The sequence below is a fragment of the Manis pentadactyla genome, chromosome 6 (assembly GCF_030020395.1).
Source record: "Manis pentadactyla isolate mManPen7 chromosome 6, mManPen7.hap1, whole genome shotgun sequence".
Lineage (NCBI taxonomy): Eukaryota > Metazoa > Chordata > Mammalia > Pholidota > Manidae > Manis > Manis pentadactyla.
In genome coordinates this window covers 60,101,232-60,126,446 of record NC_080024.1, presented here as the reverse complement: position 1 = coordinate 60,126,446, position 25,215 = coordinate 60,101,232, and the positions used below count along the sequence as shown (strand labels likewise).

The 25,215-nt window shown below is 52.5% G+C and overlaps 3 protein-coding genes across 6 annotated transcripts; all 3 read left to right on the top strand.

Moving 5' to 3' along the window:
- The first annotated feature begins 3,370 nt into the window (after positions 1 to 3,370).
- HOXD11 (homeobox D11) lies at positions 3,371 to 18,924 on the top strand. Of its 3 annotated transcripts, none has more exons than XR_008998256.1 (3): positions 3,371 to 5,112; positions 5,854 to 6,309; positions 18,794 to 18,924. XR_008998256.1 is itself a non-coding variant. In XM_036879472.2 (2 exons), the coding sequence occupies exons 1-2, from the start codon at positions 4,326 to 4,328 to the stop codon at positions 6,087 to 6,089; spliced, it is 1,023 nt and encodes a 340-aa protein (XP_036735367.2). In that variant the 5' UTR covers positions 3,371 to 4,325; the 3' UTR covers positions 6,090 to 9,508. The 3 variants fall into 3 exon arrangements, 1 of the variants encoding a protein (XP_036735367.2); XR_008998257.1 differs by lacking the exon at positions 18,794 to 18,924 and adding an exon at positions 15,916 to 16,052; XM_036879472.2 differs by lacking the exon at positions 18,794 to 18,924 and having other exon boundaries at positions 5,854 to 9,508.
- Positions 10,798 to 17,568, top strand: HOXD10 (homeobox D10). Of its 2 annotated transcripts, XR_008998255.1 has the most exons (3): positions 10,798 to 14,558; positions 15,916 to 17,169; positions 17,265 to 17,567. XR_008998255.1 is itself a non-coding variant. In XM_036879469.2 (2 exons), the coding sequence occupies exons 1-2, from the start codon at positions 13,604 to 13,606 to the stop codon at positions 16,191 to 16,193; spliced, it is 1,233 nt and encodes a 410-aa protein (XP_036735364.2). In that variant the 5' UTR covers positions 10,798 to 13,603; the 3' UTR covers positions 16,194 to 17,568. The 2 variants fall into 2 exon arrangements, 1 of the variants encoding a protein (XP_036735364.2); XM_036879469.2 differs by having other exon boundaries at positions 15,916 to 17,568.
- A 410-nt stretch (positions 18,925 to 19,334) lies between the features above and the next one.
- Positions 19,335 to 21,832, top strand: HOXD9 (homeobox D9). The gene is made up of 2 exons (XM_036879471.2): positions 19,335 to 20,528; positions 20,883 to 21,832. Exons 1-2 carry the CDS (start codon positions 19,748 to 19,750, stop codon positions 21,122 to 21,124), a joined length of 1,023 nt encoding a protein of 340 aa, XP_036735366.1. The 5' UTR covers positions 19,335 to 19,747; the 3' UTR covers positions 21,125 to 21,832.
- Positions 21,833 to 25,215: the final 3,383 nt, after the last annotated feature.

The window sequence follows — 25,215 nt, the reverse complement described above, 5'->3', positions numbered from 1 at the left end:
TGGTGCCTCTGCCTGGAGCCCAGCAGGCTCTTTTGGGAAATGTGGCTTTCGCACCCCCTAGGCCTTGGGACCCTCTGTCTCAGGCTGTGAAAGATAGGGGCTGCTCAATATTTCACTGTCATCTTGCAGACCCCAGCTCCCAGCTAGCTCGGACATGGTAAGTATAGAATTGCGAGTTTTTAGCAAGTGGGACAATTAGCAAAACCACTAAAACACTAATGTTGAGTATTCAGTAGTTCCAATTCCCTTTTCCTGAAGCAAATTTAATGTGTTCTTTTTTAAATATATTTTAAACAACTCCTTAAAAAATATATATATATAACAGGGGAAAAAAGGAGGCAAGAGGTTGGCAAGACCCTATCATTAGAAATGTTTCCCCACCTGGTGGAGCTCAGGGAGGCAACGATACCCAGAGCTGGGTCTCTCCCTCAAAACCACCAAACAAAGGCAGAGGCCATGCTCAGACCTCGGGTCCGTAGGACTGGGTAAAGAACCAGGAAACTGGACTTAGACCCAGGCCCTAAGAGAACACATGAAGGCCATTTCTTTCCAATATGTACCATTAAATCATCCTGTTCTTTCCCATTAGCCTGGGATGTGAGGTGGCTGGGGGTGTTCATGGAGACCACTCCCCAAAGATACTGAAATTATTCTAAGTGTAAAATATCGTATGTCGGTTGGGGCTCCAGCAATGTTTTTCAAATCTATCCCTTTTACTGACCCGAACAAATACAAAGGTGGTGGTGTCCTCTCTCCTTTTCTAGACGAGGTCCTGGCAGGGATTTGGAACCACGACGAAATTCGAAAGAAACAAACGCCGTAGAGAAATGATGCTGAAATCTGAGTGCTCAACATTCCCTCACACAAAGAATGCATCCTCTGAAATGTTGCAGTCCAGGTTCTTGACCAAGAGAAGATTTTTAAACAAGAAAAAAGATTTCCTCCAGCATTCAATCGCTGCGAGCTCAGAAGGCCAACCGGGGGACTCTTTTTAAGGCCTGGGGGCTCTCCTCAAGGGAGGTGGGCTGGGGAGGCTTCCGGGAGGCCGACGGGTGGAGGAGAAATCCAGAACCGTTGTAAATATTCATGTCTTCGGGAGGAGGGGGTGCCCCTTCACCCCGCCTCCCCCAGCTGCATCCACCACCCCTCTTAGTGGGGGAGGAGGGCAGCACGGCGCCTGTCGGACCGTCCTTGGACAAAGGTGATCTCCCCACATTTTTTGCTCTCCAGTCATTTGACTTAGGGAGCCCATTCCGAAGGCACTGCCGGGAAGATACTGGCTCTGGGTGTTTTCCCCGCATTTCTCCTCTTCTTTCGTTTCCTAAAAGAGCATAAATAAAGTTTGGCAGGGAGGAAAACCTTTCTTGCAGAACTGTAGTGGCAATAAATGAAATGACTCAGAATCCCTTCCCCAGTCAGCTTTTACGAGAGCTGCCAGACGGTGTCTGTTCACGTTCTCCAGATACCAGGTCGCCCTGACAAAGTTAAGGTCAAGTTAGTGTCTTATCTTGGGTGGCTCAAAATTACCGCATCGCGTCCAGGCGCTGCACGGAAAGCTACCACTCGGGGAGCTGCTAGCTGTGCCGCGAAGGTCCGGTGCACTCCCGGCGCTTCAAATGGGACCGGGCAGGCAAGGACAAGGCCACATCGCCGGAGTCCTCTCGGTAGGTTCTCGTGGGACGCGCGGGTCGGGAGGCTGAGGTTTTCTTAGGTTTGGGGTGAGGATCCAGGAGGGGGCTGGGGCCAAAGGGCCAAGCGGACTTGGCCCAGAATGAATGCCAGGACTGATGGCGGGGACGGGGGTCCGTGCTAATGCTCAGAGAAGGACCCGCTGCCCCTTTCCCTTGCACACCCGCGCCGCTGCAGATGGCGCACCCTCCCCCGCCAAAGCTCGGCTCCACCGGAGCCGCCATCGCCATGTCGTTGAACTTGAATGGTTCGTCCTCCGCATTTCCCTCTTCGCCGGTCAGCAGGTTCCACTTTGGGGGCAGCGGGCTGCCTGCGCCCCACCCCAAGCAGAGAGAAGGTGCGAGCATTTTGCACACTCCAGACACATAAAAGAGCCGGCTGAGGGCCACCCACCCACCCCCGCGGCCGTTGCCTTGGGTCCTGAGCAGCCGCAGGGCCAGTGTTCAGTGTCCTGGGAGCCATTTTAGGAGAGAGATCCAGGGGCGTCGACCACGCGCCCGAAAGGGAGAGGCTTGGGTGGCGGATGGAGATGGGAAGGCAGATAAATGAGCCGGCGATCTGAGCTGAGGAGAAGGGGGCGAACTGGAATCTGAGCGACGATGCCAGTTTCGAGGAGGTGCACACAAGGATGGGCAGTTCTGGGTAGGGGGAAGGCTCTTTGCCCTCCAGTAGCCACCGACCTGTTTGCGCAGTGTTCGGAGAGACCGGAGGTGGGAGGGCGGAGGAGAGCGTGGGAGGGAGAAAGAGAGGGAGGAGAAATAGAGGAAGTGGGGGGGGGCATCTGCCAGAAAATAGATATGAGCTCTGATCACCCGCCTTTTCTCTGTCTGTCGGCATGGTGGGCAGAGCTCACCGCACGGGCACCGCGGCAGCCAGCCGGGGCCAGGGAGGGAACCAGCTTCGCAGCCTGCGCTGCCTGCCCTGGGCGTAGGGCGAAGGCCCAGAACCCAGTGCTGGGATTGCTGTGGCTAGAGGAATCCTGGGGAGAGGGGCAACGTCCTGCCCTTGGTTATGGGACTTGTGTTGGGGCAGCTATTTTCCGAGAGACTGATTTTGCCGTTGGAAAGCTCTGACTCTCACGGAGGTGGGAGTCCAGGCCTTGCCTGGACCCCAGGTCTAGGAAAGAGACACGGCAGCCGCTGAGGAGAGAGAGGCCTTGGGGCGAGTGGATGGGGGGCATTCAGGGCCAAGTGGCGCAGAGGGGTTCGAGGAAGGTGGGAAGAGCCGCTGAGAGCCTGCTCCCGGAGCCAACAGACCTCCTGGCGGGCCGCAGGGACCTTGCCGGCTCAAGGGCGCCACAGGAGCCTAGGGGAGACGCGGCGTGGATGCCTAGGCCTCGGCGGGGCTCCGACGCGGGCAAGGGGCTGGATGTGAGGCGGGCTGGTATCAGTCCAGGCCAGAAAGCAGAGAGGGTGAGGCAGGCGGAGGCGCCCATGATTTGTCTTTGGTTGGCGGGGAGCGAGAGACCAGGCACCCTGAGAATAGGACTCCAGAGCCTTTTGTCCACCAGACCCCCGCGACCCAGCTTCCAGAGGGCCACGGGGTGTCTCCGCGGGCTGAACTCACTTCTTGTGCTAGTGCTGGGAAAGAAAGGGCAGAGAGGCGACAGGAGGGGAGAGAGAGAGACTGTGACACACTGCGAGGGGTAAGGAAGTGGATCCGCGGGCAGAGAGGCCGAGGAAAGGAGCCTAGACAAGTGAAAGACAGGAAGAAGGAAAGAGGAAAACAGAGTAGTGAGAAGACGGGAGGGAGATGAAGGGAGAAGGAAGACAGAGACAGACTAGGAGACAGGGTGACAGGGCCGAGTGGGCACCAGGGCCTGGTCCGGGGGAGCTCTTCCTGAGGTTTTGGCGTGGGGTTTTTGAGCTGGCACTCGCGATTCCGGAGTCAGGAATGGAGAGAGAACCAAGTTACTCCGCGGCGAACGCTCTGGGCAGAGATATATGTAAATCAGGGCTCCTTGAGCCTGGAGAGCGCCGCAATTAAGCTTCTTGAACAAGAAGCAACAAGCTCCCAGCGGGCATGCTGCAGAGGGTGGCGGCGTCGCGGGGGGGCGGGGAGCGGCTGCAGGAAGGGATGTGGGGGGTGGGAAGCTCACACCCTCACACCTAGTCCCCGGTGCCCCGGGCTGGGGCTGCCCCCTCCGCACTCCGCTCCTTTCTCTTCCCCCTTCCTCCCCCTTCTTCTTCTCCCCCTCCCTCCTCCTCCCTGCCGGCTTTGGTCCGCGTACTTAAAGCAGCGCGGGAGGGCGGGCGCGGGCGGGCGGCCCAGCCGGGCGGTGGCAGATGCACCCAGCAGTGGCAGCCGCCGGAGGCGCACAGGTGACCGGCCTGCGGCACAGCCTGGGGATTGCTGGCTGGAGAGGGAGGCCGATCCGCCCCCAGCGCGCGTGTGTCTCGGCGCCAGGAGCCGTCCCGGGGCGTGTTGGCGAGCGCTGATACAGATATAAGGACATTTCTCTCCATGGCGTCACGTGACATAATTACCACCAGAATCAATCAAGATGAATTGCACGTCAGCGACCGGTGGGGATTTTTGCTTAGTTGATCCCGGCCCAAGCCTCTTGTGCAATCGATGGCTCAGGTTGACGGCGCGGGGAGCGGCCCTGGGCTCGCAGGCGCGCACGCCGCGGAGCCATGAACGACTTTGACGAGTGCGGCCCGAGCGCAGCCAGCATGTACCTGCCCGGCTGCGCCTACTATGTGGCCCCGTCGGACTTCGCCAGTAAGCCGTCGTTCCTGTCTCAACCGTCGTCTTGCCAGATGACTTTCCCCTACTCTTCCAACCTGGCGCCACACGTCCAGCCCGTGCGCGAAGTGGCCTTCCGCGACTACGGCCTGGAGCGCGCCAAGTGGCCCTACCGCGGCGGAGGCGGCGGCGGCGCTGGGGGCGGTGGCGGCGGGGGAGGCCCCGGCGGGGGCGGCAGTGGTGGCGCCGGCGGCTACGCTCCCTACTACGCTGCAGCTGCGGCGGCGGCGGCGGCGGCGGCGGCGGCCGAAGAGGCGGCCATGCAGCGCGAGCTGCTCCCGCCCGCGGGCCGCCGACCGGACGTGCTCTTCAAGGCGCCCGAGCCAGTGTGCGCCGCGCCCGGGCCGCCTCACGGCCCCGCAGGCGCCGCCTCCAACTTCTACAGCGCCGTGGGCCGCAACGGCATCCTGCCGCAGGGCTTCGACCAGTTCTACGAGGCTGCGCCCGGGCCCCCGTTCCCCGGACCGCAGCCCCCACCGCCGCCCGCGCCCCCGCAGCCCGAGGGCGCTGCCGATAAAGGCGACCCCAAGACGGGGGGCAGTGGCGGCGGGGGCAGCCCTTGTGCCAAGGCGACCCCCGGCTCAGAGACCAAGGGGGCAGCAGAAGGCGGCGACGGCGACGGCGACAGCGAAGGGCCCCCGGGGGAGGCAGGGGCTGAGAAGAGTGGCGGCGCAGGTAGGCATGGGGCGCGGGGTGGGCGGCTGGGCCCGGGGGCCGTGGGCGCGGGGGGGGGGGCGCAGGGGCCTCCCTCTGCTTGCGCCGTTTTATGTGCTACTTTATAAGCGTTCGAAGGGGTTTATACATCCTTTAAGATTTCCCGGGCCGTTGTAAAGTGTGTTTACGATAGGAAACCAATTTAGGTGGGCTTAAGGTAGAGTTCGAAGAGGACATTAATCGCTGCAGAGAGCATTTCCCCAGTTTGAGGATGTGTGTTAGAGAGCAGGGAGGGAGGGGAGATTTAAGCCAATTCGTGAGTGTGGACTCTCGCACCTCCTGCTTTTGTGGGGGTTGGAATATGTGTGAGAGGGACAGTTTGATCCTTGAACTGGACTTCATCCAAGCCTCTGGCTGAGGCGCGCTGCTCGCTGGAGTCGAGCTAATGTTCTGGCGCTCTCGAGTTTCTTTCCCTTCGGGTTCCAGCTCAGAGCTTGCCTTTTCCTCTGCTTCTCCACCTCCGTGCCAGTGTGTGTGTGTGTGTGTGTGTGTGTGTGTGTCCCCGGGCGTGAACACACGTCCACGCCCGCACTCTCTCCTGTGCCCGCCCATATATCATCCCCCACGACTCAGACAGGGCCTTTCAGCAGCGGCAGGGGACGTCCCGAACGGGCTGGAGGCCTGGCCCTTGCGCGGGCCAGCGGGCGGGTAGCGGTGCGCAGACAGCGGCCTCTCTCACCCCTTGGTTTCTTTGCCTTGCAGTGGCCCCACAGAGATCCCGGAAAAAGCGCTGTCCTTACACCAAGTACCAGATCCGTGAACTGGAACGCGAGTTTTTCTTTAACGTGTACATAAACAAAGAGAAAAGACTCCAACTCTCTCGGATGCTCAATCTCACTGACCGGCAAGTCAAAATCTGGTTCCAGAATCGCAGGATGAAAGAAAAGAAACTGAACAGAGACCGTCTGCAGTATTTCACTGGAAACCCCTTATTTTGAGAGCTCCAGGAAGCACCCCCCCTCCCCCGAACTCCTCTCACCCACCCTGCTCCCCACAAGCCTGCCATCGGCAGGCCCAATGTCCTTGGACTTAATGACGCCTCTTCTATGTGGAACTCCACGACTCCTTCCCACGGTCAACTCGGGACCTCCCAGCGACCACTGCAGCCTGCCGACGAGGCCGGGACTTGGCCGAATGGATCCTAATAAGGGGAAAATGGTAAATGCAAACATCCCTTTACACTTTTACCGCCAATGTGCTGTTGTTCTCCCTCCCTCTCTTCGAGTCCCCGTGGGGACGCTGTGGGATCTACAGAGAGTTAGGCCTCTGGGCTGGAAAGCACTTGTTATTGTTCTGAGTTTAAGGAACCCAGACCTTTCCCCCTTGGTGAATACAAATTATTTAAACTGGGAAATGTACCTTTGGTCTGTCTTATCAAGGCATGAGTCACTACTGTCTTTTGTGTAAATAAATGGTTTCTAGTAAAATGAAGGTTACAGCTTCAATATACTATATGAATTTTCCTCTGCGAAGTTTAGTATATGATTAGGTTATTTTAGTGGCCAAATCTCCCCTACGCATCTGAAAATCAAGTGAAATGTTTTTTAATCCCGCTAAAATCAGAGTTGTTCCCTTCCACCCCTTCTAGGCTACACCAGTTTTTAAAATCACTTTAGGGATGAATTTCTGAATTGAGAATGTGATTGGTGCTGCCTTCTCCAAATTAGGCTGGGGTAGCAGGAAACTAAGAAACAAATCTCCTCCCCTAACCCACCTTAAGTCTAGTGAACTTGGAATTTCTGAAAACACAAAAGCCATTTTAAAAAACTAGTTAGAAAATCCAAATTCACTCTTAACAAGGTATCAAGGAGTCAGGGTCCTTTTAAAGAAGAAACAAAAATTAGAACTCTACATTGAAAAAAAAGTTTGCTAAAAGGAAGCTATCAGTGAGTGGAGAAGGCTTGATTGGGGTCCTTGGTGGTGTCACAGCTGGTCAGGAGCAGGAAAGGTAAGGATCTTCCTGGAATAGCGCCAGGGGCTGCAGACCCACATCTCACCGCATTTATCGTTTCAAGTTAAAGAATGTGGTGGGGGCTGTACTGCACTTTATGTTGCAGGGCGAGGCCAGGCTGTTTACAAAACCTTGAACTGTCTAGACAACACCATAAAAGCCAAAGTTCTAAACAGCTTAATTGGGTTATATTATACACCTTCTGGTGGGCCCAAAAGAGATTTCCGCAATGTGCAATAAACTGGAGGAGTGAGAAAAGCGTCTTTCTCTGAAAAGAGTAAAGTGAATCTTGTGACTCTTAACCTTTCATAAGCCCAAAGTACAAAATAAATAAATCCATAAGATGTACAGCGCTCCAAGCATCTTCCAAGGAGGCATGCATTTCCAAATGCAAAAAAAAAAAATTTAATTGCCAAAGCTTTTTCGGGAAGGAAAAACATAAGTGTATGCCTTTGAACTTCCAAAATGTCAAGGTCATCACCTTTAACCTTTCTGAATAATTAGGTGCCTTAAGGTTCTTCTCTGATATTCAACTGCCACCCACTCTCACACATACATGCTCACATACATCCAGACCCCCACATACATTTATGACCACACAGAATTATATCGGGGATCACATAAATCTAAACAAATTCCTCATTTCAAGATCAATAACCTTAATTTCCCTTCAAACATTTCTGTAATTCAACAGCAATTGACATCTTTTTAAAAATAGTGGTTAGATTAAAATGTCTACCAGCATGCTTTGAATACAGCTAGGAAATGCTGGGGGTGTTTTTTTTGGTGGGGGGCGGTCATAGCAGTCTCCTTTGCTCTAATGAAGAACTGTGGTTTTAAAACAAGCATTTGAAAGTGGAAGTTCTATTCAGGCCTACACCTTTGTAATATATGAAAAATTAGCCACCCTGTCAAATAAAATATTGTACTTTCTATGGTATGAAACAAAAGAAAGTATATTTACATTGTTTTCCAAAGCTTCTCTAAGCCTTTGGTGAAAGATGCACTAGATACAAAACCTACAATTGAATAATTTTGTTAGGAAGGGGATTTCTTTGTTTGGAATTCTGGACGTCCGTTAAAATGTCAATGTCCTAGTAATACGATCGTTCCAGGAACGTAAAACTGGTTTATTTCTTTCTCTCTCCTCTTTTTTTTTTTAACTGCGTCTAAATGCAGCAAGCTTGTATGTACACCACCTTAGGCAAGCAGAACCAAGAGATCCCATTTCCCATTTGCATGGCCTCGGAGAGCCACACGAGGGCGTGCTCACGTTCCAGAAGCCGCGTTTGGCAGAGAGGCTGCGGTACCGTATCTTTCCAATACTGGATTCTAATAGGAAATCTCAGCCCATTACAGGCAGGCGGCCGCTAAGGTGTTTGTTCTAAGCAGCCAGAAGACGGGGGAAGTTGTTTAAGGATAGAGAAAAGGGAACTACCCAGATTCCTGAAACAAGTGATCACCAATCGTTGTCTCCTTTATAAAGATAAAGCTGTTGCAAAGAATACCTTGGTATATAACCTGCTGGTGTTGAGGGTTTTTAAAAGACAAATATGTGTAACGTCGAAGTAGGTCATGCCACTAAGAGTTAACTGAATTAGGGAAAATCAGTTTTCTTGGTTTGAGTGTGGAGAGCGATAGGAGGGTAGGACCAACCCCTCCCCAAAAACCGCGTCTGCCTTGCGTGCTCTCCGACCGCCTGGGATGATTAAAAGGCTTTTGTTTAAGACTGATCAGAACGCCAGCAACTTAGCTGAATGTGGTCTCAGCAAAAAACAGGCGCGCTGGGACTGAAGGGGCCGTTTTGGGCGAGGGAGTCCCCCCAACCCGGTCGTGCCAGGCGCCCGGGGCTAGTGATAGCGACCAGGAGGCGCAGGCAGTTAGGGCGCCCAGGCCAGGCTGGGCTGACGCGGCTGCGGGAAGCGGCAGGCTGTCCGGGAAATGTTTATGCTCCAAAGCATCTCGGAATGGCGAATGCTTTGGAGACAAACGGGCTTTGCGTTTGACAGAACTCTGGACACCCTCGTAGCACCCTGTTGGCCTTGGCCGCAGAATTTGATTTTGGCACCAGGTCTTGGAAGCAGTTTTCTTGCTGCGTGCCCTGCTCACCCACTCCCACCCCAGTTCCCCCCTTTGCAAAGCCCCTGACAATGGGGACGGCTGTGTCACCGTCCGCGGTCCAAAAGAAAGGTTCCAAAAGGGAGGGCTCCCGGTCGTGGACCATTCTAAAGGAAGGTGGCTGTTCCTTCTTCCCCGAAGTTCACCTTGAAGTGCCGGCAACCCCTGGAATGAGAGCCGTCCTCGTTGTCTTTGCTGTCTCTGTCTCCTCTCTCCACAGTCTAGACCAAAGGCCCTGGGTCCACCCCGGGGAGCTGGCATTGGCTTCAGCGGTGGCTGGGACGCCACGAGCCCCCCCCCCCCCCCCCCCCCGGCAAGGCGCCAGCCAGAGGCGTGGGTGTTTCCCGAGGGCACCCCCCGGCTCCCGCCTGTCTAACGGCGGGTTCAGTTTAGCTGTTGTGAAGCGACATTTCCCGAGGTCTAACCTGGACTTCAGTCCACTTGGGGTGAGAACTCTCCTCCCCAAATGTCGTTGTGTTTCTCTTTAGGCGGCTCCAGCAGGGCACGCGTGGCCTTGCAGGGCCCCTTGGCCTTGGCTGGCAGCTACTGTCAGACCACGAATGCTCAGTTCTGCAGGTCCTTTCCTCCGGGGAGAGTTCAAGATGGGCCTGAAACAGGCCAGGGGATTTGACCGGGACTTCTTGGGGCTGCAGATCTGGCGCCTCCTGATTGTTCAGGGTGTGTGTGGCTTTGGAGGGTAGCAATGGAGGTTGGGTTGTTGTGGTCTCAGATCCTGAAGTAGAGGGAAATAGGAGTCTTTTGTGTTGGCAATGGGAAGAGGCTTCCCGGCAGCCGGCCCTTTAGCTGGTCCCCGTAGACCCCTCATCGTGGTGGTGGTGGCTTCCCCGGCCTCCCTATTTTCCCCTTTGATTTCTTTTCATTAGCAGGGACATGTACAGTGCAACTCAGAGGAGCACCCTGGGGAAGCACTTTTAAAACTCATCCCCATCCGCTCTGCCCCCTAAAGAGTGGCACTGCCCTGAGGCCACTCAAGGTCCAAATTCTGGGTGAATCTAGGAGCCCCCAGATCCTCTCAGGCCCAGGGTTGCTGCTCTTCCCAGTGACAGGAGAGCTCAGATGCAAACCACCTCTTGAATACAAATGCTAATTTCTTGCTAACTCGACCTTTTTAATTTTTCTCTAGAAGGAGTTGTGCCAGGGAGAAGGATGTCCTGCTACAAATATGGATATTCATCTCCTTTATGGTGCAATATTGATTTATTATTAATGGTAACTGCTCCAAGTGATCTAAAGATGATCGAAAACAGCAGCAATGCAGCCATATTAAATACTCCTAAGGAAAATAAAGACTGGCCTTGAAAGCCACAGCCTTTTCATTCCGTTTGCTTCATCCTAGCCTTTAGGTCTTAGGCAAACTTTACATTCCCCCAGCCCAGATAGTTCTCTTGAATTGTTTTTATTTTGCTGGACCTGTATGATAACAATTTCTCTGAAATATTGCCAGTCTCTGGCCTCAAGGAACTGGTCTGAAGGTAGAGATGTGAAAAAGAATAAAATAGAATTTTGTAAAAATAGACTAAAAATTATATCTGATACACATTTTTTTTCCTGTGAATAGACAAAACCTTCTTTAAACCAAATCCAATGTGATGGAAGGGTGACTTTGAGCTTGAAAGCCACTGGGAGCTGAAACAGAATGACTTCCAAATTGAAAAAGCAAATTCTGCCTGTCCTGCTCACCACAGACCTACCCCCTCTGCAAGGAATTGCTGTTTTTTTTGCCTGGATGTTTTCTTCATGTATAAATAAAGATTATGAAAGGGCATTTGATGGGCATAAAATTCCCGATTAGATTGGACAGTCTTGCTGTGAGAGTGGGATAGGGAGAATTAGACATACGAGTTTCCGGGAGCTGCCCTGGCCGCGTTGCAAAGGGATAACAGTGCTGAAGCACCAGGCTGGCGTCAGGGCGCCTGCCGAGAGTATGCAGCGGGCACTTCGTCCAGCCCTGGGCACGCTTAATGGTGGTGGCAAGGATCATGATTTCCACCTTGTGGGAAAGCAATTTTTGGGTTGCTGGTCAGTGGCTGTTAAGTTTGAACAGGACCTTAGCAGACTAGAGTCCAAAGTTGGGTGTGTTTTTCCCCTGCCTTCCTCACCCCCCTATCCCCAATCTTAAAAACAGCCACTCCTGCCTAAAGGTAATGTTTAAACCTCCGGCTTCACCAGCCGGCATCCCGCAGCCGGAGCAGTTACAGGCGCCAGGCTTTTAACCTGACAATGATGTTGTATTTGAACAGCTGCGGAAAGGTTTAAAAGGTCTGTCTCATTGCCACCGCGGAGTTTTTTAAAAGGGGTTATTGTTTGGGCGAGGGCACTGCAAGGGGACAGGCGAAGCGGTCCCAAGGCCGAAATAATGTCCAGCGCCTCTTTTCACCAGGCCAGGGGAGATTCCTTTTGGTGTGGGGGGCACAAAGGGTTTGTTGAAAAAGGTTTTTGTGAAGAAGCGAGCAGGCTTCTAGGTCCCCCAGAATGCTGAGGCGCTCTAAGGAACATTGGGCTCCAGAGAAATGTTCTGCTGAGGTAGAAACCTAATTTACCCTGAAGTTCAGTCTCTGGGCCTGAAATCCAAGGCCAGCCCATGACTTGGTGAGTGCGGGGAAAAGAAAACACGGATTCCTTCTGCACAGAGAACTGGTTCGTGATCAGAGCTTCCGGGGCCCCTTTCCTCTCTCAGACGCAGGAAAGGGATCTGGGAAACCAGGGGACGGCTCCAATGCCCTGGCCCAGCCCCTCGCCCAGGGCAAGCCTTTGGAAATCAAGGTTAAAGCTCCCTGCTGCTGCCCCGAGGCTGGGGCTTCCTAAGGGCTGCTCACCGCCTGCAACCACAGAGTGAGGAAGGAAGTTGTTGAAGTTCCTCATAAAACTGAGTTTCCATGGTGGTGATGGTGGTCGCTCTTTAATGAGCTCGACCACAACGCCAGACCAGATCCTCTTTATAGAACTTTCCCTCACCAAAGGAAACAGGACTAAATTCCTCCACCTCCTTTTTTTCTCCCTCCCTTTACCCATGCAAAACTGTGTCACATAATTTTAGAAATTGTCCAGAACTATAAAGCTCAACTTGTGGCAAAAGTATAGCTTTTAATATTTGACAATTTGTGTTAAAACAAAAATTGACCTTCTTGGTTAGTAGTGAAGGGGAAAAATCAATAGCATAATTTTCAATAATTCATAAAGCGAATGCCATTATGCTAAATCTTAACTATTAATCTTATCCTTTACAAAGTCTCGATTGATTTGTTAATAAAATATCTTCCCATGTGTGGCAACAGCGGGTATAACTCTTTAAAAACCTTCAGAAGCAAGAAAATTACCAAGTAGCCCAAGAATGTAGATGAGAATTTTATTGATCGTCCTGATTCTTCTTAATATGTATTAATAAATTCCACAACCTTTTGTACCTTGCACTTGTCAGAAACCAATGCTTTTACAAAATCCATAAAAGGAAAACATATTTTTCTTTGCAGAAGAACCAAATGACACCTTTGCATCTCTTTCTCTTCTGCTTGGCCCAGACAGTTTTCTGAAACTTCTGGAGTGTGAGGCCGAGAGTTTCCTTGAAAAAATTTTCCCTTTTCCTTGAAAAAATTATTTTGTTTCTCCCTTCCTTCCTCTTTGCCCGCTATTATCAGAGTGTGTGTGGAAAAGGAAACATCGGTTTCGTTCTCTCGCTGGAAACCCGAGGGACGCTTTCGCGGATAGCGAACTGCTGGCTAGGGATCGTCTCCCGGCTGAAAGCTCCCAGTGGCCCGGCAGCACAGGTCGGGGCGCGGTTCCTCGGAGAGCCGAAGGCTCCGGGCGGCAGCCTTCCGGGGCAAAGAGGGGCCTGAAGCCAGGGCGGGCGGGCCGAGGGAGAGCACAGCGCCGGGGCCGGCCGGGACCTCGGGACTCGGGGCCGGCCAGCTGCGTGGCCTCTCGGCCCTCATGGCCCTTCTCGCCCCCCGCTCCCTGGGACACCTTGACGGCATCTCTGCTAGAGCGATTTTTCCTGTGGACCTGTAGGGTGGGATGTGTCAGGGCCCGGGTATCCGACTCACCTTCCCAGGCTGCTCGGGACAAAATTAACCCGCCCGGGCCCCCGCCCCCCGCCCGGGCCCCGGCCCTCTCGGGCGCGTTCTGCCTGGGTGTGTGCGGGGAATGCTTCTGTGTGACGGCGCCGGGGCGCTCCGGCTTCCCTGCCCGCGCGTGTCCTGCCGGACGGCCCTCTGGCCGAGCCTTTCCTTCCGCCTGCGGGGCCAGACGCCGGAGCGGGGGACGCGAGTGGCGCGGACGGGCCGAAAGAGCCCTGGCGAGGCGGGCGGGCGGCTGAGAGCGCCGGGCTGGTTGTCTCGAGCGCGCACTATCTCGGGCGCGTAGTAGATGTCGCTGTTGTCCGCGCTTACGCGACCGGCCGGCCGGGCTCTGGAGCACGTGACCCGAGAGGAGGCTGCGGCTCAAGGCCATTTTCAAATCTCATTGGCTTGGTTGTCATGTGGTCGGCAGAGGCATCCACAATTACACGGGGAATGTTTTCCTAGAGATGTCAGCCTACAAAGGACACAATCTCTCTTCTTCAAATTCCTCCCCAAAATGTCCTTTCCCAACAGCTCTCCTGCTGCTAATACTTTTTTAGTAGATTCCTTGATCAGTGCCTGCAGGAGTGACAGTTTTTATTCCAGCAGCGCCAGCATGTACATGCCACCACCTAGCGCAGACATGGGGACCTATGGAATGCAAACCTGTGGACTGCTCCCGTCTCTGGCCAAAAGAGAAGTGAACCACCAAAATATGGGTATGAATGTGCATCCTTATATACCTCAAGTAGACAGTTGGACAGACCCGAACAGATCTTGTCGAATAGAGCAACCTGTTACACAGCAAGTCCCCACTTGCTCCTTCACCACCAACATTAAGGAAGAATCCAATTGCTGCATGTATTCTGATAAGCGCAACAAACTCATTTCTGCCGAGGTCCCTTCGTACCAGAGGCTGGTCCCTGAGTCCTGTCCCGTTGAGAACCCCGAGGTTCCTGTCCCTGGATATTTTAGACTGAGTCAGACCTACGCCACCGGGAAAACCCAAGAGTACAATAACAGCCCCGAAGGCAGCTCCACAGTCATGCTCCAGCTCAACCCTCGCGGCGCGGCCAAGCCGCAGATCTCGGCCGCCCAGCTGCAGATGGAAAAGAAGATGAACGAGCCCTCAAGCGGCCAAGAGCCCACCAAAGTCTCCCAGGTGGAGAGCCCCGAGGCCAAGGGCGGCCTTCCGGAAGAGAGGAGCTGCCTGGCTGAGGTCTCCGTGTCCAGTCCTGAAGTACAGGAGAAGGAAAGCAAAGGTCGGTATGAGCAGAACTGCCACCCCAGCGGGGTGCGCAGCCCGGGAACCGGCAAAGAGGGAGCGCCTGGGTGCCCAGCTCTGAGCCCGGGCAGCTGAGGCGGGTGCGACTGGCAGGTGCTGCTCCTCTCAGCTTTTAGAATGGCAGTCTCAGTCCTGAGATAGTCTCCGCGTCTCCCAGGCTGCCCTGACCCTCCAGGCTAGTCCTGGCCCCACGCTGATGGCACCCGGGGAAAAGGAAGGGCTGACCGGGGTTATTTTTCCTGAGCTAGACCTGAATTGCAACAAAAGAGAGCAAATGAAACCTGCGGCTCCTAAATGGCCCTAGAACCTCCTTTCTTCTGCTCAGATTTGCAGTCCCAGCTTTTCTTTTCATCCAATGGTGATGTTTAATGCAGTCCAAGGCACCGTGTTTGTGTTCAAGTGTATGCACCCCGCATCCTGCGAGGGGAGGCAAGGGAAACGAGATGGCTGGGCAGGTTGGTGCCTGGGCCGGGGGAACAGGGCTCCTGGCCTCTGCGGGATTAGGTAACCTTGGCTTTGTCTGGGGCCAAGTGCCGCAAGCTTTGCAATCCATTTGCAAAGGGGGCAAAGGTGGAAGGGATGGGGGAAGAATGGACTCTGTATGGCCCATACAGTGGCAGGGCCAGGCTTAGGGCTGGGTTAAAGCAAAGAGCCAGGGTCTCTGGCTTTTTGATAAGAAACCCTGCCCTTGAGCCTCTCCCAGTGCCCAGAGGTGGGCCACTGCAAAGAGATACATTTCTGGAGGAATGCTTTTGTGGGGGGCAAAAAGGCATGAGAAGTCAGGACATTCCAGGGATCACAACAATGCCCAGGAAGGGTGGAGGTCTACTTGGTTCCTCGATTATGTTTTGAAAGAGATTGGACACCTATAAACCTGACTAAGGGGCTCTCCGCCTGCCTAGGAGAAGTGGGGAAGAAGTGGCAGACTTGGTGACTTGAGACAGCAGTGGGGTTGTTACGCTTGTTTAGGCTGTGGCTTGCTTCTTCTACTCCAGTCTTGTTATGAGCTGACCATTTAGAATGTTGCTGGGAAGATCGTGAAAGTTTACTATTGTACTAATGTTTTGCGCAGGTCAGAAAGTTGAGAGAGAAGGAGAGAGGACTCTGATAGCAGGGCGAGAGTATCCGCCCATCATGTCATTTGGGCATTTAAACTAATCTGGCATCAATTACAAATCCCTTTCCAGGTCCCACCGCATGTGAGTAATGTTTAATACCAACATTTCCCAAAGCGGCCTGGCTGCCAGCAGGGTCATGGCCAAGGGTACATTTGAACAGACTGAAAGAAAAAAAATTCTTGATTTTATTTCTTCTTCTCCCTTTAATTTTGTTAGAGGAAATCAAGTCTGATACTCCAACCAGCAATTGGCTCACTGCAAAGAGTGGCAGAAAGAAGAGGTGCCCTTACACTAAGCACCAAACGCTGGAATTAGAAAAAGAGTTCTTGTTCAATATGTACCTCACCCGCGAGCGCCGCCTAGAGATCAGTAAGAGCGTTAACCTCACCGACAGGCAGGTCAAGATTTGGTTTCAAAACCGCCGAATGAAACTCAAGAAGATGAGCCGAGAGAACCGGATCCGAGAATTGACCGCCAACCTCACCTTCTCTTAGGTCCGAGGCCCGTCAGAGGCCAGGATCGGAGAGGGCACCGCGTTCCAGGGCCAAATGCTGGAGGACTGGGAAGGCGGAAACAAAACCTTCATTGCTCTTTGTTTTTTTGTTTTGTTTTGTTTTGTTTTTCCTGCTAGATGTGACTTTGGGGTCATTCTGTTCGTGCTGCAAGTGATCTGTAATCCCTGAGTATATATATATTAAAAAACTAGCACGTGTTATTTATTATTTTTACATCGTAATGCAGGGTAACTATTACTGCACATTTTCATTTGGGTCTTAACTTATTGAAACTGTAGAGCATCCATCAATCCATTCATCTATCCAGCAATGTGACTTTTTCATGTTTTTCCTAACACAAAAGGTCTGTATGTGTGTGTGTGGTTAGTCCATGAGCTCATGGCGTTTTGAATACATCCAGTACTTCAAAGTACTAAAATTACATATATATTTAAAAAAAAGATTAAGGAAACTCACAAGCTTTGGGGGGAGGGAAACTAAAAAAGCACATTACAATGTATCTTTTTGCAAATGAATTTAGCAATTGTCTTTGGTGAGATGAAATATTGACGACTTATGCCTTGTAGCCTTTCCCTTGTGGTGCATCTGTGGTTTGGTAGAAGTTCAACAGCAACCTGTCCTTTCTGTGCATGTTCTGGTCGCATGTATGATGCAATAAACTCTGGAAACGAGTTCGCTCCCTCTGCTTTCTGAAATGGAAATATGTTACAGTGGAAATGAAGGCCTTTGGTGAGATTATCTTCCTGTTAACCTGCTTTTGTTGGGAGCCGGGTGTGACAGACAGGAGGTAAAAGGAGATGGAAGAGGCTTAGGACACTGAAATCTGGCAGTGGTGGGGGGAGCGATAATGAAGCCTGGGTGTGCTGTTTTCATAGTTAAGGACAGTCCTCCACTCGCATGAGAGTAACATAATTGAGTTCTCAATGGGTGTGAGCTTCACTGGAGTCTGAGCCTGGTAAGTCAGTCTGTGCCCAAACTGTTTTTCCCTTGAAGCTCCCTACTGTGTCTTCCTCTCTTTGGTTTTGGTTGTATTATTTTTAATGCTTTCAGTGAGGTCCTGGTGATTTCTGGATGGTGTATCATCGTCATGGGCTGGATTGAAACCAGTCTTGCCCACCTGGAAGCCACTGGGCCTCCATTACAGGAGCAAACAAGCAGCAGCTTAGCATTACATCGGATCCAGTTCTGTTCCCCTCTCCCTCACACCCCCCCAATCCCAAGCACAAGAAAGCCAGGTCACAGTGAAGCCGAGGATGGGTGAGTTTTCCCATTCCACTTTGCCCTGGTTTCCTTGTAGAAGGATTTTATGCTCAGTCATTACCTTTAAGCGGCCCACATGAAATTTTTTAAAGGAAGAAAAGATTTCTCCCAATTAATTCGATTTAATTACAACATGCTGGCTGGAGTCACTGTATCTGGGATGCAAATGTACAAAGGGTGACTAAAAGAGAATTTGCAAGTGACCATGACTTCCCATGAAGTCCAATGTTTCAGCTGCCGCATGGCCCTGAAAACTCTCCAGCCAGCAGCGGCAGCAGCAGCAGCCTTCACCAGTGTGTGTGTGTGTGTGCGCGCGCACATGCGCGTGCACGCGGGGTGTAATATATAGCATTTGCACCCCAAAAGAGTCCAGACTTTTCTAGTCCTGCCAGGGAGAAGGGAGAAAAGGCCTTGAGGGGGAGTGAGCTGACAGAGAATTCGTTACCCCAGATCATGCTGTGATTTCAAAGGGTCTCCATCAGCTTCAAGCAGCTCTACAAAACACGTCCTTTTCGTTTTTTCCTAAAAATCTATTTAGGGGCTCTAAGCCTTAGAACCCTCATCCAGGGAGTCTTTCAGAGACTCGGTATTTATTCCAACTTGGAATAAACAACTTCCTCTTGAGAACCAAGAATCTTCCCCATTTCCAACACAGAACCTTTTAGGGGAGCCATTTCCTAAGGGTGGGAGAAAGATGGCTAGGAATCACTGCCAGGTTGGGAACACTGAAATAGATTTGCCCAAAGGGCCATTAGTTGGGCAGCAAAAGAAGGACGAAAATTTTTCCATTTTCCTTCCGTGTTGTGGGGTGCCGCATTAGACATTGACAGGGGCCATGTCTCGGTAGAAACACCATGCTACAGGCAAAGCAGCTCCTCTGGAAGAAAATCAGAAAGCCATTGGCAAAAGCAATCAATCAGGCCATAAGCAGCCATTTCCCCCTTCCTTTCCTGGGCTTGAGGTGAGCTAGGAGCCCTCCAAAGGTGAGCTGGGCAACTTGTAGCGAAGAATGTATCTTCCACCTCCTGAGCCCAGGCTGCTTTTGTCTCAGCCCCCAGCCGGGTTTCTAAGGCTTTGTACCATGGATTTGGGAGTGACAATGGGCATTTCCCTCAGATTCAAGGCTGCCTAGTCTCACCTCTGGAGGCAGAAATAGAGACAGAGAGAATTCGGAAGGGCGTGCCCCAATGACAACCTCGCGAAGCGGGCCTGCCCGGGGAAGATGTGGTTCCCGCTGACCAAAGGTAGGGTCGGGGCTGCGGGCGGGAGCGGGCCTGCGCTAGCATTTGGGTTCTGCCCTATGGCCTGTTCTTTTCTAGGGTCTTTCCAGCAGCTCCGGAGAAGACAAGTCACCCTGACCGCCACTGTCTGCTTGGTGCCGACTCGCCAGCCTGCCCGCCCTTCCGAGGGCAGACAGCGCCGCCGCCGCCGCGCCCAGCCCGCGGGCCAGTCCGTCCAGCTCACCCCTCAGGCCGCGGCGTGTGCTCAGCCTCACGTCGGGGGTGTGTGTGGCTGAGCGGGCGTGTGTGAGTGTGGTAAAGGGAGGGGGCCCTCCAAGCTGCTCCATCCGTCCGTTTTATTAGGGACACATTAATCTATAATCAAATACACCTCATAAAATTTTTATTGAAAGGCATAATATCATTACAGAGGTCTTCCACCTGTTTTAAACAACACGACAAGCTGTGAGAGAGTGTGTGTGGTTATGTGTAGGGAGGGGTTGGGTTTGGGTCGGGAGAGCGGCACAGGGGGAAAAACCCCCCTCGAGCGCCAGGGGGCCGGATCTGAAGGCACCGGCCCAGCCTGTCCCCGACTGTTACCGGCTCTGGCCAAGCGCTTGGTGGGCCTACGAGGCAAGGCTGTAGCTTGGATTCCAGGCTCTGGGGAGGCAGCGCCAGTGCCCAGGCTGCAAAACCCAGAACAGCAAGAAGAGGCGAACAAATAGTCCCCAGCGCCTCCTCTGGCCGCTGTCGGACGAGTGGTCCCAGCCGCCGCCGGGCTGGCCGAGCCAGGCCGAGTCGAGCTCAGCGCACGGGCCGGGCCCCGCGGGCTCTAATTGTGGCGCTTATGTTGATGATTTTTTTTTTTTTAATCACAGCAGCCCCCAGTTTAGCGGACTGATTTACTCCCGGTATTGGTAAATATGATCACGTGGGCAGCGCGACCAATGGTGGAGGCTGCAGTCTGCGAACTAGTCGGCGGCTCCGGCGCCGGCGGGGAGCTGCTCCGCGGCGGGCAGTGTAACCTTGGGTGGGAGCGCACGGCGCCTCAAAATGTCCTCCAGTGGCACCCTCAGCAACTACTACGTGGACTCGCTCATAGGCCATGAGGGCGACGAGGTGTTCGCCGCGCGCTTCGGACCGCCGGGGCCAGGCGCACAGGGCAGGCCCGCAGGTGTGGCCGACAGCCCGGCCGCCGCCGCCGAGTTTGCCTCGTGTAGTTTTGCCCCCAAATCGGCCGTGTTCTCCGCCTCGTGGTCCGCGGTGCCCGCTCAGCCCCCGGCGGCGGCAGCGATGAGCGGCCTCTACCACCCGTACGTGCCCCCGCCGCCCCTGGCCGCCGCCGCCTCCGAGCCTGGCCGCTACATGCGCTCCTGGATGGAGCCGCTGCCCGGCTTCCCAGGCGGCGCGGGTGGCGGCGGCAGCGGCGGCGGCGGCAGTGGCCCGGGCCCTGGTCCCAGCTCCGGTCCCAGCGGCCCACACAACGGGCACCACTACGGGATTAAGCCTGAATCCGGAGCGGCCCCGACCCCCGCCGCCGCCGCCTCCACCTCCTCCTCCACTTCCTCGTCTTCCTCCTCCAAACGGACTGAGTGCTCCGCGGCCCGGGAGTCCCAGGGGAGCGGCGGCCCCGAGTTCTCGTGCAGCCCGTTTCTACGGGACAAGGCGGCAGCGGCGGCTGGGGGAACCGGGCCCGGGGCAGGGATCGGGTCTGGGTCCGGGGCAAGCGGCTCATCGGAGCCCTCGGCTTGCAGCGACCACCCAAGCCCGAGTTGCCCGCTGAAGGAGGAGGAGAAGCAGCAGCCGCAGCCGCAGCCGCAGCAACTTGACCCAAGTAAGTGCAAAAGAAATTGCCCCCTGATTTATTGCTGAAACCCGTAAGGCTCGAATGTGCAAAACTGATAGTTTTACTAACCTATAAAAACGTCTAGACGCCTACCCTAGGCTAGGCGAGCAACACGCAACCATAAAAAAGCTTCCCATAACGATCTACCCTGGGCGCGCGGTTTGTACGGTAAACAGAGCGAGGGCATTAAGGCTTTTTATGATAATTCCCCCCCACCCCCGAAGTTGCGAGAAGCGCCCATCCGTGGTGAAATTAATTTAACGACCTCTCTCCCCAACCCTGTCTTCTCTCCCTACCTCCCCTCCGCCTCTCGATCCTTTTCTTCGACACCCCCCTTCATAGACAACCCTGCAGCAAACTGGATCCATGCTCGCTCCACCCGGAAAAAGCGCTGTCCCTACACCAAATACCAAACGCTAGAGCTGGAGAAGGAATTCCTCTTCAACATGTACCTCACCCGAGACCGGCGCTACGAGGTGGCAAGGATTCTGAACCTAACAGAGAGACAGGTCAAAATCTGGTTCCAGAATCGCAGGATGAAAATGAAAAAGATGAGCAAGGAGAAATGCCCCAAAGGAGACTGACCCAGCGGGGCGCTGGCGGAACTGTGCTGCTTTTGCGAAGGCAGTGGGGACTTTTCTTTGTGGGTGCTTGATTTCCAGAAACTCTCCAGCAACTGGGACATTTCTTTTCCTTTTTAGGTAGAAGTGACGGTGTGGTTGGTCTCTGTGAGGTATTTGGGGACTCTGTATTTGCCTGCTTATGTGTTGGAGAGCCCAAGTGGCTTTGGGATTTTGCCCTCTCCCGCTTCCTCCTTTTCCTTTCCTGTTGGTTCCTTAGGAAATGCTATATTTTGTGAGTGCACGCTGGCTCCAGGAGTCCTCTCCTGTGTAAATGTTCCCTCTGTGTCTGAGAAGTGCTGTAGTTTAGCCCCTGGTGCTGCTCAAGCAGGGGCCAAGGGCGCCCCACTTTTGGGAATGAAGGCAGAGGCAAGATAGTGCAGAGGCCTGCCCAGCTTGAGGCCCAGCCAGGTTGCCCACTGGTTATGAAAGCCCCTATCCTCAGGGAGCCTGCTGACCTTTGACTGAGACCTGAAATGAGGCCGAGAGGGGAGCCCAGGGCCCTCTGTTGGGTCGTGGGTTTATTCTAGTGCACCGGAGGAGCCTCTCTCTTCCCAGAAGGGCTCAGCTGGAATGGGCAGCTGTGGGTGTAGGCCCTCCAGGTTCCTGCCTGAGGACCCAGTTGTAAATGTTATCGCTTCCTACCAATAAATGCTGACCTGATCAAATGGAGACCAGATGCTGGCCCTGAATGTTGTGTGCTTGCTTTCTCTGTCTCTGCAAAATATCCCCTCAGGGGACTTCTATCCCAACCCTGAGAGGGCGACACTGATAAATATACGGGCGCTTTCACCTGAGGGGTCTCTGATATACTTCTGAGTGTCCCTTGGTGTGCCCAGTCCGAGCCCACAGCACAGCCCCTCGTATGCCCTTGGCAGCCCAGTCCCGCTTCCAGCCTGCTTCTAGCACCTCGGCAAACTGTGCCCTAGGCCCACTGTCAGCCAAGTAGCAGTGTTCAGCGAGGCTGAGGGGCCCCAGAAGACATGCACCCTGTCCTTGGTGCTTTGGCACATGGCACCCCACGACTCCGTCTGCCTAAGGAATCCCAGCCATCTACTCCCTATCCCTACCACCACCACCTCTCTCCAAAACAAGGGAAAGGCCACCTCTGCACTCTGGAGTAACTCCAACAACTCTGAGGGGCTGGCTGGTTCTGGGAGGGCTGAGCTGGTTTGACGGTGAGCTTTTGCTCCTCCCTATAGGAGCCCCAAAGTGATCTCAGCAGATCAAAATGGTCAAGGCTCCCCTCCGCAGCTACCCCACCCCAAGTCTTCTAACCCCCACCCAGTTTCTGTGCATGTTTAGCCCCAGCGTGGCCCTCTGAGGGCTGCATTCAGAGGCTAAAATGAAGGTCATTGTAAGTGAAGGTTCTGGGCCCAGCACAGCCTTTGCCGGCCAGAGAGACTACGGCGTCTGGCTGCCTGGCCCGGGCGGAAGGGGGGTGGGGGGAGGGCAGTAGCCAAGACTTGGGGGATCCTGTTGAAAGAGGGGACTTGAAGGAAAAACAGGGGGCCTGGGAGGGAAAGCCAAGGCCCAGATCCGGCAGAAGGTGCTGCGTACCCTCACCCCTGCGGCCAGCCCGATACCTAAGGTTCTTTGAAAACAGGAAGAGCCAAGGTGTCATAAAGCCATTGAGCCGTCGAGACGTCTGGAAGTAATGAGTTTACGACAGGCCCGGCGCTTCTCTTTGAAACCGTCTCATTTTGATGTTTGTGTTTGTGGGAGGAAAGGAAAAATGCAGACAAAATTGGGTCTTAAAATCTGGACAATAAAATATAAACAGGACTGCATTGGACTAAGAAGTCAGGGGCTTGGGAGCCCCCAGAGAGGTGTGAGCGCACCTAGAACTAAGAAATAGGAAGTGGAGTAGGAAGGAAATGATGTATTTCTGATTTTTAAGGTGGGAAGAGTATTAGAATTAGCTCTGGTTGGTGGCTCTTTATAGTATTTGACTATGGCCACGATCTAGATCATTCTTTAAAAAAAAATACTGGCCTGTACTATTTGGGGGTGGGAGAGTTAGCGATCTTGGGTCATTTACTCAGGCCGAGGGTCTCCTAATCCCATGAGGAAAAGATAAAGTTACTGAAGTGCCCCTTCATGAAAATATCTGGCCCTTCGCTCCAAATTTTACAGCAAAAACGTTGTTGGCAATTATATCTTTTTGCTTATAGAAAATACTGTCTCTGCACTGAATTGGAAAAAAGCATTTTTGAAAATGAGAAAAAAATTAAACTCACAGGAAACATCTAAGCTGATTAAAGTCTTTGTTTAAAAAAGAAAACAAGTAGGCTACTTAGTCAAAATATTTCATTCTGTGACGATATTAATTTAAAATCTCATTTATTGTGCATCCGTGTTCCAATGAGCATAACCCAACAGGGCCTTTTGAGACAGCAACCCAGAGATCCAGCAAAAGCTTTTAATTTGGCTTCTGTCCCTTCCACCGGCCCCAACCCCCTTACTTGGCCAGTGGGAGACTGAAGTATTAACATTACAAAGTTAAAATAGCAAATATTCATGATTTAATACTTAAAGAGTAGCGGCTTTGAAAGAAAATAATTAAATCTGTAATCTTTTAGCTTTTGAAGTGCCTGCCTCCTCTGGAAAAAAGCCACGTTGCAGCTGAAATTTAGAAAGTTGTGATTTTTGTTAAACCTAGCCCCTCCTGTAATTGCGGGCAATTACAAAATGGGGACTATTGTGTCTGGCAAAAGAAGGGCTGGAAGCTTTTGAAAACGACACTACTGGAAACTCTTGGGAGCACAAATATCTCTGGCATTCAGGAGTCCCTGTTTGCTGCACTTGACTTGTTGACAATCAAAGGAATGAAGCGTTATTAGTGTCAGCGTATCCAAGTCTCTGTTAAACTAAACAAAACTGGAATTGGTTTGAGTCTAAAAAAGAAAGTTAAGCTCGGTGGGCTCGAGGTGGCCACTAGAGAGCGCCGTTGCTCCACTTTGCGATCTCGTAAACCTGGAGTTGCGGAGGAGGAAAATTTTGATTAAAATATTTACGATTTTATTTTTAATCCCAAATTAGGGTACATTTCACCAAAAAGAAACAATATGTACTGTTAAAATCTGCAGCCGTATTTGTTAGGTATAAAATCTTGACTTGGTCAGGATTTCATAAAATTTGGAGTATGGCACAGCTGAAACTATAAAGTGTTATGGTTGAGGTAATGCATTCTACCAAAACAAAAACGTGTAAAAGCATAGATCTTTTCCATTCAGATTATAAACTGAACACTTGGGGGAGAAAAGAAGTACTACGTGTTTTGTGCCAAAAGAAATGTGTTGTAATGTTTTCTTAATTGGGCCAGAATGTGTAGAAATGAATTTTGTAGTGTTTGTGTTTCTTTTGTGCCCTCCAGGAATCACACAGTTCTAGAAGGTGCCTTGTATTGTTGAGATCTGAGCTGGCTCTTCTTTTTCCCCACTGCATTACCAAACCCACTAATTTATCGAGGGTTTAAATATGCACACTCACACATACCACAGTGAAATAAAAAGAAGCAGTTATATAGTTAGTCCCAAGGCTTTATTGAAAATAATACTCTTTTAGTTGGGTGTTTGCAACATTGAAGTACAAATCATAAACTGTCAGAATCGGTTCGTTCAAATTGGGATTTAAGGAAAGTTCTACCTGGCGATAACCCGCGGAAAACAAGAACAAAAAAGTCTACCCTCCACCACACCTACAACACAAGTCTACTGCTTTCCCTATGATTTTAAATTTTAAAGAAAGCAGGCTTTTTTCATCTGGAGACTCATTAGCAATCCCTTTACCTTAAACATTTTCAGCCATTCCCTGTAGAAACAATTGGGAGAGTGTTAGACATTATTATCTTGTGCCTTTTCATCTCGACCTTATTTTCTCCATTTGCAAAGTATGATACTCAGTCCACCCGGACTGACTGGAAGGATCGCACTTACAGGCTGGGCCAACCGACAAGGAGTAAGGAGTAGTTGAAATCACACGCCTAGTGTGCCTTTGGGAAGACTGTCTGGGGTTTTTAGACATTTGTATTTAGCTGAAAAGCCGGCGTGGTG

What these genes read in the sequence shown, in the direction of transcription:
- HOXD11 (XM_036879472.2), top strand. Translation starts at nt 4,326, where the DNA reads ATGAACGACTTTGACGAGTGCGGCCCGAGCGCAGCCAGCATGTACCTG. An exon ending in TGAGAAGAGTGGCGGCGCAG is followed by an intron (nt 5,113 to 5,853) that starts GTAGGCATGGGG and finishes TTTGCCTTGCAG; the next exon opens with TGGCCCCACAGAGATCCCGG.
- HOXD10 (XM_036879469.2), top strand. Translation starts at nt 13,604, where the DNA reads ATGTCGCTGTTGTCCGCGCTTACGCGACCGGCCGGCCGGGCTCTGGAG. An exon ending in ACAGGAGAAGGAAAGCAAAG is followed by an intron (nt 14,559 to 15,915) that starts GTCGGTATGAGC and finishes TAATTTTGTTAG; the next exon opens with AGGAAATCAAGTCTGATACT.
- HOXD9 (XM_036879471.2), top strand. Translation starts at nt 19,748, where the DNA reads ATGTCCTCCAGTGGCACCCTCAGCAACTACTACGTGGACTCGCTCATA. An exon ending in GCCGCAGCAACTTGACCCAA is followed by an intron (nt 20,529 to 20,882) that starts GTAAGTGCAAAA and finishes CCCCCTTCATAG; the next exon opens with ACAACCCTGCAGCAAACTGG.